Raw genomic sequence first — 14,649 nt, forward strand, 5'->3', positions numbered from 1 at the left:
TTTATCTGCTTTATATTTCAGTCACAGTATTCACCAAATAACCAGCATTATTCAAGCAAACAGTCTTCTAATTACCACTCCTGACGAATGAGATGAGATTACTGGTGATCATCTATTTGTCATAATCATTACCGTATTTAGTATGAAGCTGCAGTTCAGGGACCACCCTGTGGGACCTCACGGCTTGATCAATCAATTAAAGATTCCCAGATCTATACTTCTGCCTGGATGCTCCATACCCAAGACCTGTCTCTGTCCTATCTTGGTAAAACAGTGCCATTATCTACTCAGGAGCTTCAAATTTGGGAGCTATTCTAGAGTCTTCCCTCTCCTATGTCTAATCAGTAAACAGAACTTAACTCTTTCTCTTCAAGATCTCACGGCTCAGTCTCCTCTTCTTCATTTCCCCCTATGTTACTGCTCAAGATCAAGCACCCCCCCACTCCGTATCTAGATTATGACTGCACTTGCCTCCTAATTTTCATGCCTCCCAGCCTTACCTCCCTCTAACCCCTCCTTTATCACATCTCTAGAGTAACTGTCCTAAAACTCAAATTTGCTCTTGTCATGGTTCCCTGAATTCACCATCCCCTCTTAAGCCTTGTCACCTATACAAATGCTGAACTCTGTCCGTGTTCTCCATAATGGTAGGCAAATTCTTAAAGAAACAGCTCAAGTTTCAACCATTTCCAGGAAGTTATCTCTGATTAAGTTTTCTGTCCCCCACCCAAATTTTCTAGCACTCACGCACATGCTCATGTGTACACACACACACACACACACACACATACACACTCCTTATTTAACCACTCCACTGATGTACTCCCATAGCAACTTAGGCATTTATCACTATTATTGGACTCTTTCATCTGTGCATTCTCACTGCTTGGTATATAATAGATGCACAGCAAATGTATTCAATAAAAGAAAGAATAATCTATTCTAGCTGTCTCTTTGCTCACCCTGCCCCCTCCACTCACTGTTCAACTCACTTCATACTGGCTCGCACCTGTATTAGTCCATTGAAAAAGCTCTCCAAAAGGTAACCAAAAATTTCTGCTAAATTGATTATTATAAAAATCCTTCTCTTGGCTTTCAGCAATGTCGACACTCCCATCTTCTTTAAACACTCCTCTCTTGGCTGTCCTGATACCACATTCTCCTGCCTATCCCAGCCCTCTTCTCAGTCACTAGAGCATACCAAGGTCCCTGCAAGCCAGTCTTTGCATACACAGTTCCCTCTGCCTAGAACACTCCACCACTCCTAATCTTCTCACATCCACTCTTACTGAAGCTTTAGATCAGCACTTCTCAAACTTTAATGAACACATAAGTCACCTGGGGATCTTATTAAAATGCAGAGTCTGATGCAGTAGGTCTGGGGTGGGACCCAAGACTCTGCATTTCTAAGAAGCTCCCGGGTGATGCTCAAACAAACCATGGACCACATTTTGAATAGCAAGGTTTTATATCTCAGCTTAAAACAACTTTTTCGGGGAAACTTTCTCTGATTTTGCCTCACCTATACTCCTGACTTAGTCAAATGCCCACAATTCACACTGTCACTGTACTATGTAACTTTCCATGATAGCTTTTGCTTATCACTATAACCCACATTCATCCTCCTCCCTCTCAACCCCCTACTCCTATCTAGTGCCTGGCATGTTCATTTTTGAGAAATGAATGAACAATGTTTATTGAGTCAGCCCCTAACTTAGGCTGAGTCACTTCCCTTCGTGATGCTGCACACCAAAGGTTCACTGCCCTGAGCTCAGCTCCTGCAGAAATACAGCTCATCTGTGGTTAGTACTCTGAAAGATTTTCTATTCCTGCCAAGATTTACTCATTTGGGGTCTGCAGAGCTATGGCAGGAGAGTAATTAATTCCATATGTACTCGTTTCGCTACTCTAACAAGCTGGTTGGCCACAGTCTCCACATACAGTCTACTAGTGCTCCAGATTTTCTTGTGCCAGGTATATAAGCAGCAGAGGAAAAAAAGCAAATCCTAGTTAATGTGGTCAGATCCAAATCTCCCACCCTGGTGTGAGGACTGGCACCAGGAAGGGTAGAGGCAAGAGGAAAAGACAAAAACTTTCAGTACATTCTGATTTTTTTCCATTCAAATTTCATTGTTTAGCTTCTCATAAAATTCATTTTTCCTTTACATTTAGGAAAATAATTTTGACTAAAAATACTGTAGGAAAAATTATATAAGTTAATGGCTGGATACAACAGCTAGAACATTTGCATGAAATAAGTTGTGATGGGGAATATACTGGAAGAGCTTAATTGCATAAAACATGACAAGTAGAAGCAATGCCACTGTTGCCAAGAGAACTGCCTGGAAAAAGTGCCAAAGCAAAACTAAAAATAAACAAATAAAACATAATTTGAGATAAACCCCAGGAATGTCATTTCGCTTGACTAATAAGTACATAAAAATAATCATAGCACATAGTAACAGAAATAACAAGATCCTAATGCTTGATTAAAATATTAATCATATAATACCTTAGGGAAAACTATTGCTCTCTAAATAAAAAGTTTCAAATACATTTCAGGGAAGAGATAATTTATTTTTAAATAGAAAATTTTTTTTCTCAATTCTGTGTCATAAACGTATCAGTTTACTCAATTTAAAAAATGGTGATATTTTAAAAAACATATTATTTGTTTAAAATTTTTCATGTCATTTAATTGTATGTCAGAAAGAGGTTGTTTTCCCTGAGTTGGGAGGAAGAGGGTGTGACCCTCTGATAGATTAGTGCCCAAAATGTAAAACAGCCATAGCTTTATGGCATTTATAATTCACAGAACATATATAAACGATTTCTTGAAAAAGAACAAAGTTTTTAAATAGTGTTAACAGCTTGAATTTTTTTCAGTAATTTTACTGTGTACTGAATTTTACAGAAATTACACAGAATTTTCTAAAAGTACAAATCTGGGAGAGTGCATTTCTTAGTCAAATTCTTCAAAATTTCAACTGATTTTCCAAAGCACACAACTGTCTTCACTTTATCTTAAAATAATGCATTTCCAGTTCTGTTTAAAACAAGTAATTATTTATCAACAAATAATTAAAATTTCATTAGATGATTATTATCCCTAAAATGCATTGTTTCTGAATTTAGAATAATATTTACTCTGGTACTTTGCCTGATGCTAGATGTCATTTAAAATGAATTTAATTTACACAATATCAACCTTAGAGAATGGACAAAATGGGACACAGATTCATTCTACTGAACCTGTAGCTTCAAACAGAAGAAATTTCTGAGTGAATTACAAAATGTCTTTTAAAGTTTCAGCTATGGGAACAAGGTGTACTATTACTGTAACACTGTAATTATGGATTTGGGCATGCTTTCAAGCATAGCCCATAAGATTTCCAGCCCAATAAACAGAATATTTACCAAGAAAACATAGCTCTGCTTAAAAATAAAAGTCAATGGAAAATAGGATTCACTTAATAAAATTCACACTGTAACCAAATCTGATGGAAACTGACTATCACCTATTCCACAAAGGAAATAATATCTGCACACACCAGAATGAATAGCAATAACACCACGAAAGAAACCTTAGGCACACACAATTCTTGCCACAAAGAATACTCTTTCTTAAAAAAAAAAAAAAAAAAAAAAGAACAAACAAAAAAATGAAAATAATTCATTGGGTGAGGTTGGGGACCTGGGAAGAGCAGTAAAAGAAAAGTAACTACAAAGCCCTACCAAGGAGGTAAAGCCCATGCTCAATTTTTGTCAACTGGCATAGTGATGTTCTTTATAGCAATTCTTCTACTGACCCAGAATCAAATTCAGAATCATACACATGCATTTAGCTGTTGTTAAACATGGCATGGCTATATAATATTCCATCACTTGATGTACTGTAGTTTTATTTAACTAATACTCTCTTAAAGGATATTTGACTTGTGTCCATTTGTTGTTATAAGTAATGCTGAAATAAACATCCTTGGATACAAGTCTTTTTCTGTACTTCTATTTCTCTAGGATGGTTTAGGATCTTTAGGATGATTATTCAGGATCCAGCAGGAAAACAGAAACCACAACAGTAATTTTAGCAGAGAGAATTTAATATAGGGAACTGGTTAAAAAGGTTTGGAAGTCTGCAAAGGCTAAAATGGATCACAGAGGTGAGAAGAAATAGTAAATGCATGAAGCAACTAACTCTAGGGCTGAAGGAACAAAGGAAAGAAGTTGGTTTGTTAGAAACTTAGACACTTAGAGGCCCCTCACTGAGTTGAGATGGTTTGTTCATAGGAGGGAAGAGGAATGTTCATTAAAAAGACATTCTGAAAGGAAGAGGAAATGCCTGACATTCCTTTTCTCCATCTCCCCTTCAACTTAAAACAAACAACATGTAACTCTTATGTGCTTCAGTAAAATAATCCAAACAAATACATGAAAAGTAAAGGAATTTTGCCACCATAAATGCTGAAACCCACCAAAATTCTGTAGTGATCTGGAAAGCAGTTTAAAAAGAACATATGATATAAAAACTGGGCTTTACAGTGGCCATCATTATCTCAAGTAAAGGAAAAAGAAAATACGTAGGAATTAGGGGAAAAAAATTATACCAGAACATTCTTCAGTTGTAAAAGTCATTCCAAGTCAGTCTCAATTTTTAAATTATAGGGGTTGGTGGATTGGCTGGTTTGAAGCAGCAGAGTTTTCTGTATGCTCAAGGATGTATGATTGTGCACACAGTATGGTATCTTCTACTGATGCCTGACTGTTTCAGAAAGTAAAAGCAAGGAGACTGAAAGACATAGATGGAACTAGGCAAGAACCAGCACTGGGCATCAGCAGCCAGTTCACTCAGATTATGAGGATTTTAATCCCTCTGAAGTCCTAATATAGTTTACATAACCTGACTTCATAAAGCACAAAGAACTGACTGAAAAATTCATTTCAGCAGACTTGCTGACTACTTCCACCGAACAATTAGCTGTCAGGTGGCTAAATAAAGGAGCAAAGCCAACTAGCTTCACTGTATAAGCAGCACCAAACTACTCAAAACCAGATGGGTGTAATGTACAGAACAGCTGAAAGGGAAGCTCACTATCTTCCAGGCAACTCTGACAGACCTGCCAACGGCATTTAGCTCCATAGTAAACCATCCTCCAGGTCAGCAGGAAGCTCATTATGGGCTGACAGTCCAGGAGACAAGCACTTTGCAGAATGCTCCCCTAGTAATTTCCTGTGTGAAAAGCTCACTGCTGTTCCTGCATTCCTCAGGGTGCATTTCTTCTCATCTCCGAGGATGTTGCTCTTCCACAGGAAGAGGAAGGAACCAGTTGTTACTGGGTGTGTGGGCTGAGGCTGTCGGGCATTTTCTGCACGCCTCAGTCTCAACTGTGGGAACCGGGGATGCGGCTTAGATTCCCAGGCCTGCGACAGTCCAGATGACTGCAGCAGTTTAGAAATACAGTAGCTCAGGAAGTTGGAAGGCAGAAATAATACCTGGAACATCAAAACCTCCAGTTCCCAGAAATGTGCTAATTTTCTAAAGGAAATTAAAAAACGTATTTACTCTGTTGGGCTCCCAAATAGCATGTTTTATAAAATCCTTTTGTAGAGTTCTCTCTCTCTTTACATTTCATAAAGAAAAGTTTAAGTCCTAAATCACTTTTGTCAACAGGTTATAAAGACCAGTTTCACTGCATGAATTTTTAACTAGGACTATGCTTAAAAATTTACTTAGTATAAAATTTTTGGTAAAAGGAAACACTCATTAATGTAAGCTTTCTTTGTCGGTGACCTTGAAACTTAAAGGGAATGAAACTCAAATTAGTTAAGTCGTTAAGGATAGTTAAACATTTGGGACTTATGATTATTATGATTTTTATCAAAAAGTATATTTTATTTGGAGGAAAAAAGAAACCTTCTGACTCACACTATTACTCTCTTTTTACAATGGTACTATCTTAGTAAATCAGCTTTAAAAAAAAAGCCACGTTCCTTTAGCAGACTAAAAGTTTTAGCTGCTTCTTTTTTTTTCTATAATTCCCAAAACACATTTTTTTTAAAGGTCAGCTATCACATTCACAACTGTTGGTAGTTCTTATAACATATAGGTTATGATGTACTTCTAAAGCAAGGATGCAACTAATTTGGAAATCGTCTCTTCCTCTCTAATGTTTTCTCTAACTCTAAAATAACTTGTATCTGAAAAAACCATAAATGTGTTTTCTATTCTAAAGGGTGAGAGATTTGTGGAAGTGTATTTTTTCTTATTTACTTCTGTTAGCTTTATCATGTATGTCTTATTTTTAAAATGCTTTGACAATTTAATTACTTTATTTCTTTCAATTTCAAAGGGTAATGTTTTAAAATTATTTCTCAGCCCTGATAAGAATTCATCTTTTACTCCTACTAAGCATCTTAACTTTTTGAGACACTGGATTAAAAAAAAAAAAAAAAGAAGCACTGTATCTCACTTGACATATTCACTATCATTTGAAATTAAGACTAAATGAGGGTAAAAAAATATGAGGATAAAAAATGAGGATAATAAAATGAGGATAAACTGTGGACAGCACCTCTGTGTACAGTCCATAGGCGGATTTCACAAATGCCTGTGTTCATTTTCTTTCAAACACTTCGAGTGGGAGCAGGAGAAAAGTCCCCAGGGCCACTGAACTGATGCCTAAAGATACCATGAACATGCCTTGTTTCCTTAAGCTTAGCAAGCAACAACAACGTTACAAACATATCTAGTTTCAGAAATCATATGTCCCGAATTTACAAATCAAATGCTACCTTATAAACTGTTGCAAAGTTCAAACACTTAAAAAAGAATTTCACCTACCTCCAAATTTAGAAGCTGTTTATATGTGAATGCAGGAATGTTAGCATATAGAAAAGCAGTGTAAGCAGGAGGTTTGCACAACATGATTTTTACTGATTTTCCTGGAAAGGTAAATGAGGTATCTGGGGACAATGCATCACATATTCCCATTTTACACTTTCAAGTTACAAATTTTAGTTTTGAACATTTAGGTTTCATACACTGTGTTCTTTCAAGTAAGTCTTTCCAAATCTTTGCTTACAAAAGCAGTTAGGAACTGGAATAGCTCTGAACTGGTTACGCAATGTTGTCCAGTAACCAGGACGAACTGTTGCCACAACAACCATGGAGATATCCTCTCTGCAGCTGTAAGTTTACTCTTTGTATGTCCTTTTATTTTATCAATATATCAATATTTTTCAGAGAGCATATATCATATGACAATCTCCATGAAAGTGGGTAACTTTTTTCTTCCTAAAAATAGGCTGATGCGACAGCCTTTCCAAAAGGGAAACCAATAAACATCGCTGAAAAATGCAAACCTAAAGGACACCTAGGAAGGAGGACTATGTTTTACCACTGTGCTTCTCAAAGTCACAGAAACAGCACAGCCTCTCTTGCTTTGATTCAGCTGGTCACCTTCCTAATCCCAGAAAAGAAGACAGGAAAATCACAAATCTTTTTTTCTCTCAGCAACCCCTCTGGCCAAATGATGCTGAGCCAGGAGATAAGCTGGGCCACCCTGAGATTACTCAGGGCTGCGCCTTACTATCCCTGGGGAAAGGAGACAGGGAATCCCACAGCGGACATCCAGTCCATCGGCTCCACCTTCAAAATACATCCAGAATCAGATCGCTTGACACCACCTCCTCTGCTACAGCCCTGGATCAAGCCACTTCTGCCTTCTGTCTGATGATTTCATTAGCTTCCGAACTGGTCTCTTTGCTCCCCTCCACCATCACCCCCAGCTGATTCTCAACACAGTAGCCAGAGTGACCCTGTTAAAACACTCATGAGATTATGCCCCTTTCTCTGCAGGAAACCCTCCAGTGGCAGCTCCTCACTCCCAATCTGGCCTTCCGGCACTGCTCCCATGGCCTGGAGTACCTTCCCAGATAGTCACCTAACTTGTTCACGTCATTCCTTCAGTTCCTTCCACAAATGTCACCTTTCACATGACTCTTGTCCTGGCCATACTATCTAAATGCACCCTTCTTCCTACCTAACTTCGGTGCTATTTACACCTTTGCATTGTTTCTGTCTACTATACTATATGGTCTACTTTTTTTAAATCTGTGAATTGCTTGTCTCCTCCTCTAGAATATACAATGTAGGCTTCTCTGGGGCAGGTATTTTTTGTTACTCAAGAAGTACTGATTGAGAGCTAAAAATGTGTGTGAGTAGGTATGCTCCCAGCATCCTACCACATCTGCTATCCATTGAGTTGGGCAACGCAGAGACTCCAGATTAGACGGCTGCACTTTTATTACCATGGTACGTATTGTATTTTCAATTACTTCTAAGGCATCTACTTATACCTTGCTTTCCCCACCTAGAATGTCTATCAAAATCCTACCCATCTTCGGTCAGGTCAAGAACTGGTCAAATGTTTTCTGCTAGAGAAGTCTTCTAGTTTCCTCCAGCCCATTCATGACCTTTTCTGAATCCTTCTGTTAACAACCTTTCCTTTGACAATCATATACCCTTAGCATCTAGTATCTTGAAACTGCCACTTACTTCTTACACTGTTATTTCTCTCTGGCTTGGCTGTAAGTTTCTTGAGGTGAGGCGGCCAGCTTGACATCCTGTCTTCAGTATATCATATGATGCCTCCATGCAGTGTGGCTTTAAATATTTGACTGATGGAGCAAGAGAAGACTGTAGACCTTGATTTTCTTCTATGATATAACTTCAGATTCTCAGTTTATTGTAAATAATTAATTTAACCTGAAAACTGTCCCTAATTCTAAAGAAAGGCATAAATATTACATTCATACTCTACACAGTTGCCAGAGTAAAGGCAAGGACCCTCTTTGAGTTCTCTGAGTCCAGTGTTTTGAGTCAATCAGAGTAATACTAGCAAGATCATCAATTTCATTATGCTCATTTGTTGGACAAATAGTAATAAAATACATCAAAACCTAGGAATATAGTTTACCTAAAAATAACAATTTTAATAATCCTAGAGTATTTTAAATAAATTCCGTTTAGTTAGTATTTTAAAAATAAACACCACTTTATATTAGGACACAGAAGAGAAATTACTGTCTTATTTGCCTTTGGGGAGAGAGGAGCTGAGGATGTAGCCACACCACATGCGCTAAATGCCCTGTACAATTTTGATGACAAAACCTCAGTCTATCCAATAGAATAAATGAAAACATTAAAAGACTCAATGGGAATCTTGAACTAAATAATCTTTAAAAGATCAGCAAATAGCAAGAGACAACGTAATTGGAATAAGATTCAGAAATTTGAGATCAACATTTTTAAACTATGTCTATGTGACAGCCAGTATATCCCTTTACAGAAACATTTTTCTTTTCTTTTTTTACAACAAAGCTTTAAAAATGCAGATTGGGAACAGCTTACTTTGATCCCGAAATATTGTATCAAATTTCCTGCCTGGCATTAGAGACACAAGTGCAAGCCACAAAGATACCAACTGTTACACTGTATGCCATAATTTCTTCTCTGTTGTAAGAAGGCATCAGAGCATAGATATCAATACACTTAGATCTAGAAATCACCCTGAATGTAATATTAAATCAAGTCAAAACAGGAACAGAAGCCAACTATTTCTTACACCATAAAAAAACCTACTTTTATCCTAAGAAATTTCACAAATTAAGGTTTAAAGAGTAACCTTTTTACATCTCATCTTGATGAAAATGAATTTCTAAAGAAACTTTCTTCCAGTCTGCAAAAACCAAACAAACAAATCCCCAAAATAAACAGTAACCACAATAACAAAAACCAAAACCATCTGTAAATACTGCTTTTTTTTCTTTTTTGCTTCCAATACTTCTCTGTGTTTTTTCATTATAATTACATGCAAAGTTCACACCACAATAGTGCTTCATGCCAGAATAGAAACAAATCTCCTTTACATTTATGTTTGATTTGTTGTGCAGAAGCAAAAGAAAAGCAGCCAATACAGAGGAGATGACAGATTAAGAATTACCACTAGATTAATGGAAAGGCAATTACAGTGATTGCGCTTTAGTTTTCTAACCACTTATCTATCAATGAGCTAAAAGAAAGACAGATACATTGAAAACTTAAAGGAAAGCTCTTTAAAGATACTCTTTATAAAAATCTAAATGCTTCATGAATATCTGTCTTCAGAAAATGTGTCAGTAAAATAAATAAAATCAGGAGTCCTTATGTCTTGCCAGGAGGCAAGCAGCTATCTTCCAGATTGTAAAAAAATCTAAGGGGGACATCATTAGCCTAATTCCAAACCAATTTATAGCAAACAAGTTTTTGTTTTGTTTGTTTTATTTTTATGTAGCATCAAGCACACAACTCAAAGTAACAGTGGAGTCTTCCTTTTAATGCTTATGTGTGGGGCTGAACCATGGGAAATCACTGATATGTATTAGATCGTTTTTGCCTACAAAATGGCAATATCATATAATTCAGCCTAATAACATCCCTTATGTGGGTAATAGCTGTACTCTTCAGTCTCATTATTCTGCTTTGTAACACAACTGCAAACGTGTCACGTTTATTATAAAAATTGTCTTCCCTGTAGAGAACAGACTTGTGGTTGCCAAGGGGGAGGGGGGGAATGGACTGAGAGTCTGGGGTTAGCAGATGCAAACTATTACATATAGAATGCATACACAACAAGGTCCTACTACATAGCACAGGGAACTATATTCAATATCCTGAGATAAACCATAGTGGAAAAGAATATGAAAAAGAATTATATATATGTATAACTGAATTACTTTGCTGTACAGCAGACATTAACACAACACTGTAAATCAACTATACTTCAATTAAAAAAAAAAAAAGAATTGTCTTTTTGAAATCCCGCGTACCCTGTATTCCCGAGGTAGGGTTCTATAACATAGACACTTGACTTTGGCACTTCTGCATTACCATCCAGGGACAGACACCCTGCTATCGCTTGCTAAGTGGCACTTACGCCCACCTCCATAGCACACTATTGAGAAAACATGGGTTCCTCAGGTCATGAGGTTTTGCAAATTTCAAAGGGTACTGGCAGGGAGAGTGAGTCTCAAAGCTCCGATCAAAGATTTTTGATGATCTCTGATATCTTCTAGGCCAGAAACACCCAATTTTAGTCTACCAACTACCTCACAAGAAGGCAGCACATCTCAAAAACCACCTATCTTTTGCTCCTCTCACCAGTGGTGCAAAAACCCAACTCACCAGAGTTTGTAAATTTCAACAGTGAGACTTTTGAGTAATTCATTGAACATAAGTATTGAGCACCTACTATAAGCTAAGCACTGTGGCAAGAATTCGATGTCTAGTTAATTTTTTTTTTTTTTTTTGTGCGGTACGCAGGCCTCTCACTGTTGTGGCCTCTCCCGTTGCAGAGCACTTGCTCCACGGCATGTGGGATCTTCCCGGACTAGGGCTCGAACCCGTGTCCCTTGCTTTGGCAGGCGAATTCTTAACCACTGCACCACCATTCGTTCTTATAACTAGTTTTGCCCTGACTAGCAGAATTGATGGCAGAAATAATCTGCTTTGCAAAGATTAAGCAGACTCAAATTGAAATGCTAAAACTCTCAATTTTTGAAGTCTTTGGATACACTTAGTAAATAAATTATATGTACGAAATTTTTTAAAACAAAATTGCAAGTGTTAGAAATACTTCTTAATTTCTGGATTATCCTTCAAGAGAGACGAACAAAGGGAAATGACTGCTTTTCTTACTCCTTCTAAGGAGACTAGACGTAAGTTTAGCACCTCTGAAAGGCAATTACCAAAGAAGGAAATCTGTTCTGTGACAGCAAGTGAAATGTCACATGGGTGGCACCTTAACAGGAGATGAGACGGTATGGATTCTACTGAGCTCAAGGTCCTCAAATCGAAGCTTTTCTAGAAATTGGTACTGCTCCCCCTTGTGGTTATTTAGACACATTGTAAATATGACTCTTGTACAAGGTTTTTTCTTTGCTAAGGTGTTAGGCTATTTAGCCCATTTTTTATGTTCTCTCCCACACACTTTTTTTTTTTTTTTTTTTTTTTGTGGTACACGGGCCTCTCACTGTTGTGGCCTCTCCCGTTGCGGAGCAACAGGATCCGGACGCACAGGCTCAGCGGCCATGGCTCACGGGCCCAGCCGTTCCGTGGCATGTGGGATCTTCCCGGACGGGGGCACGAACCCGTATCCCCTGCATCGGCAGGCAGACTCTCAACCACTGTGCCACCAGGGAAGCCCTCCCACACACTTTTTAAGGAAAATGTATTGTGCCAAACAATTAAATACCATTTAAATGCCAAAGAAAACTTACTGTGGTAGAATCAAAAGAAAGGATGTCCACAACAGGGGGAGTAGAGGTCTGCAAATCGACTACATCAAGCTTTGGATTAATCTGTATATATACATTAAAAAAAGCTAATATTAGATTTTTATACCATAGGAAAGTGGATGCCATTTCTAATAATCTAGAAGGTATTTCCTAATATATTCTAAAATGAAAATATCCATATATTAGCATAGATACAAAAATTTTAAATAAAATATTAGCCTATCAAATCTAACAATATATAAGAAAAGATCATTGTGAGCAAGCTGAATTTATCCCAGGAATAAAAAGTTGCTTTTACATTAGAAAATCAATGGGATTCACCTATTAAGGGATTTTAAAAATAAAATGAAATGACCCACCTCAAAAGATGCAGAAAAAAATCCTAGCCAGTTCAGTAAGACAAGAAAAGGAAATAAAAGCATTATGATGTAAGAATTAGAACAGAAGAAATAAAAATTATCATTCATATATAATTATCTATAAAGAAATCCCAAAAGAATCTACTGCTGAATTATTAAAACTAAGAGAGTTTACTAGATCCAAAATTGATAAACAAAGTCAACTACCTGTCTGTACTTCAGCACACAGAAAATGTAAGTTTTTAAAAATCATAATTTATAATGCCATAGAAATTTTTAAATACATCAGGAAAAAACCCCAAAAATGCATATGACCTTTAAAGAAAAAAAACTCATATAAAGACATTAAAGAAGTCTTTAAAAAATAGGAAGCAATCCGATAAAGAGTTCAGAAGCAAAGCCCTGTATATATGGAAAACAAATACCAAGGAAAAATGGTGCCACAAATCAATAGAGGAAGGATGACTTGTACCTAAGAAAACGGGATCACTAAATAGATCCCTGCCTAATACTACATACAAAGATGGACAGCAGATAAATTATAAACCTAAACGGTATGTTAAAACTACAAAGTTAGTAGAAGTAAATGTGTAAGAATATCTTTCTGACCCAGGGTAGAGAAGAATATCTTAAAAGCTGCAAAAGTAAAACCATAAGGCAAAAACTAAATAAATTAAAAAAAAATTGATCCGTTTACCCCAAAATTAAGGATTTCTGTTTAACAATGGTTACCACAAAGTTAACAATCAGATAATGGAATAGGAGGAGATATTATATCTGAAACTGAAAAAGGACAAATACCTAAAATATAGAAGAAAAACCTACAAATCAATGTGAAAAGAAGAGCAATCCTAAGGAAAAAATTATAGAAAACCTAACAGTTATCTAGAATATGAAGAGATTTTTCAGAAACGTTAGTAGTAATTAGAAAAGGGACGATTAAAGCAAAATACTGCTTAACACCTACAAGACTGCAAAAGCTAGAAAGCTCAATGATGCTGACATTGTTTAGAGCAACACTGTAATGGCAAAAACAGAAACAAACCAGTCTTGCAGAAACTAACACAACATTGTAAATCAACTATATGTCAATAAACAGTAAATTAATTAGAAAAACAAACCACAATCAGAAATCCCCACCTGTTTATCAACAGTAGAATAAATGTATAATCATGGGAATTACTACTGTAGTAAATTCACTGAAATCCTATACAGCTGTGAAAATGAATGAAATACAACTATGTGCAACAACATATGAATGTATGAATTCAGAATCCATGCACATGAATCTCAGGATTTTAATGCTAAATAAAGAAGGAGGCTATAGTAAAATATATGCAGTATGATTCCATTTATATAAAGTTTAAAACTATCCAAAATGAAAAAATATCTCATTACTGATTCAATCATAAATAGTAAAATTTAAAAGAAAAACAAGGGAATAATTAGAGTGGTGACTACTTCTGAGGGAGATTATTTCAGAATTCAGAAAAACAAAAAGGGAAAGAAACCACATGATCACCATTTATTTACTAAACATTATGAATACAAAGAAGTAAACAAAGGGCAAGAGAGATAGCAGAACTTGGTATCAAATAAATGCTACCAGCAAAAAGCATACTGACGAACCTCAAAGGAGAAACTGTTGACTGACCACTTAGTGAGAAAGGCTTCTCGTGGAGGAAACAGAGCTTGTGATGGCTCCTTTAGAAAAGGTTTATAAAACAAAAGCAAAAAGAGAGAGACAGAGATGAGGTTACAAGCCTCCCTGAGCATAGAGGCAGAATGCTGACACGATACTGCTGCACAGGGCAGCGACAAGAGAGGGTGGCAAGGGTCAAATTGTGAGGGGTGAAGGAATTTGGGAAGGCACAGAAAAACTGGAGGCTAAAATGTGCTTTAGAAAGATCAATCTGACAGGAACATGTAGAGTATCAAGAATAAAGTAGGGGTTAAA

General features: G+C 36.7%; 1 protein-coding gene across 4 annotated transcripts in view; it reads right to left on the minus strand.

The window, feature by feature from the left end:
* The window catches only part of POC1B (POC1 centriolar protein B), a 108,062-nt gene that overhangs the window by 27,186 nt on the left and 66,227 nt on the right, over positions 1 to 14,649 (minus strand). For 3 of the 4 annotated variants that reach the window (XM_029205318.1, XM_029205317.1, XM_029205320.1), the window contains one exon: positions 12,316 to 12,396. The exons of the other annotated variant lie outside the window; for it this stretch is intronic. In XM_029205318.1, the coding sequence (XP_029061151.1) occupies positions 12,316 to 12,396 (81 nt within the window). The remainder of the gene's footprint in view (positions 1 to 12,315; positions 12,397 to 14,649) is intronic. 4 annotated transcript variants of the gene reach the window in all.

Source organism: Monodon monoceros, unplaced genomic scaffold (genome assembly GCF_005190385.1).
Source record: "Monodon monoceros isolate NGI ecotype Baffin Bay Population unplaced genomic scaffold, NGI_Narwhal_1 Super_Scaffold_6, whole genome shotgun sequence".
Classification (NCBI taxonomy): domain Eukaryota; kingdom Metazoa; phylum Chordata; class Mammalia; order Artiodactyla; family Monodontidae; genus Monodon; species Monodon monoceros.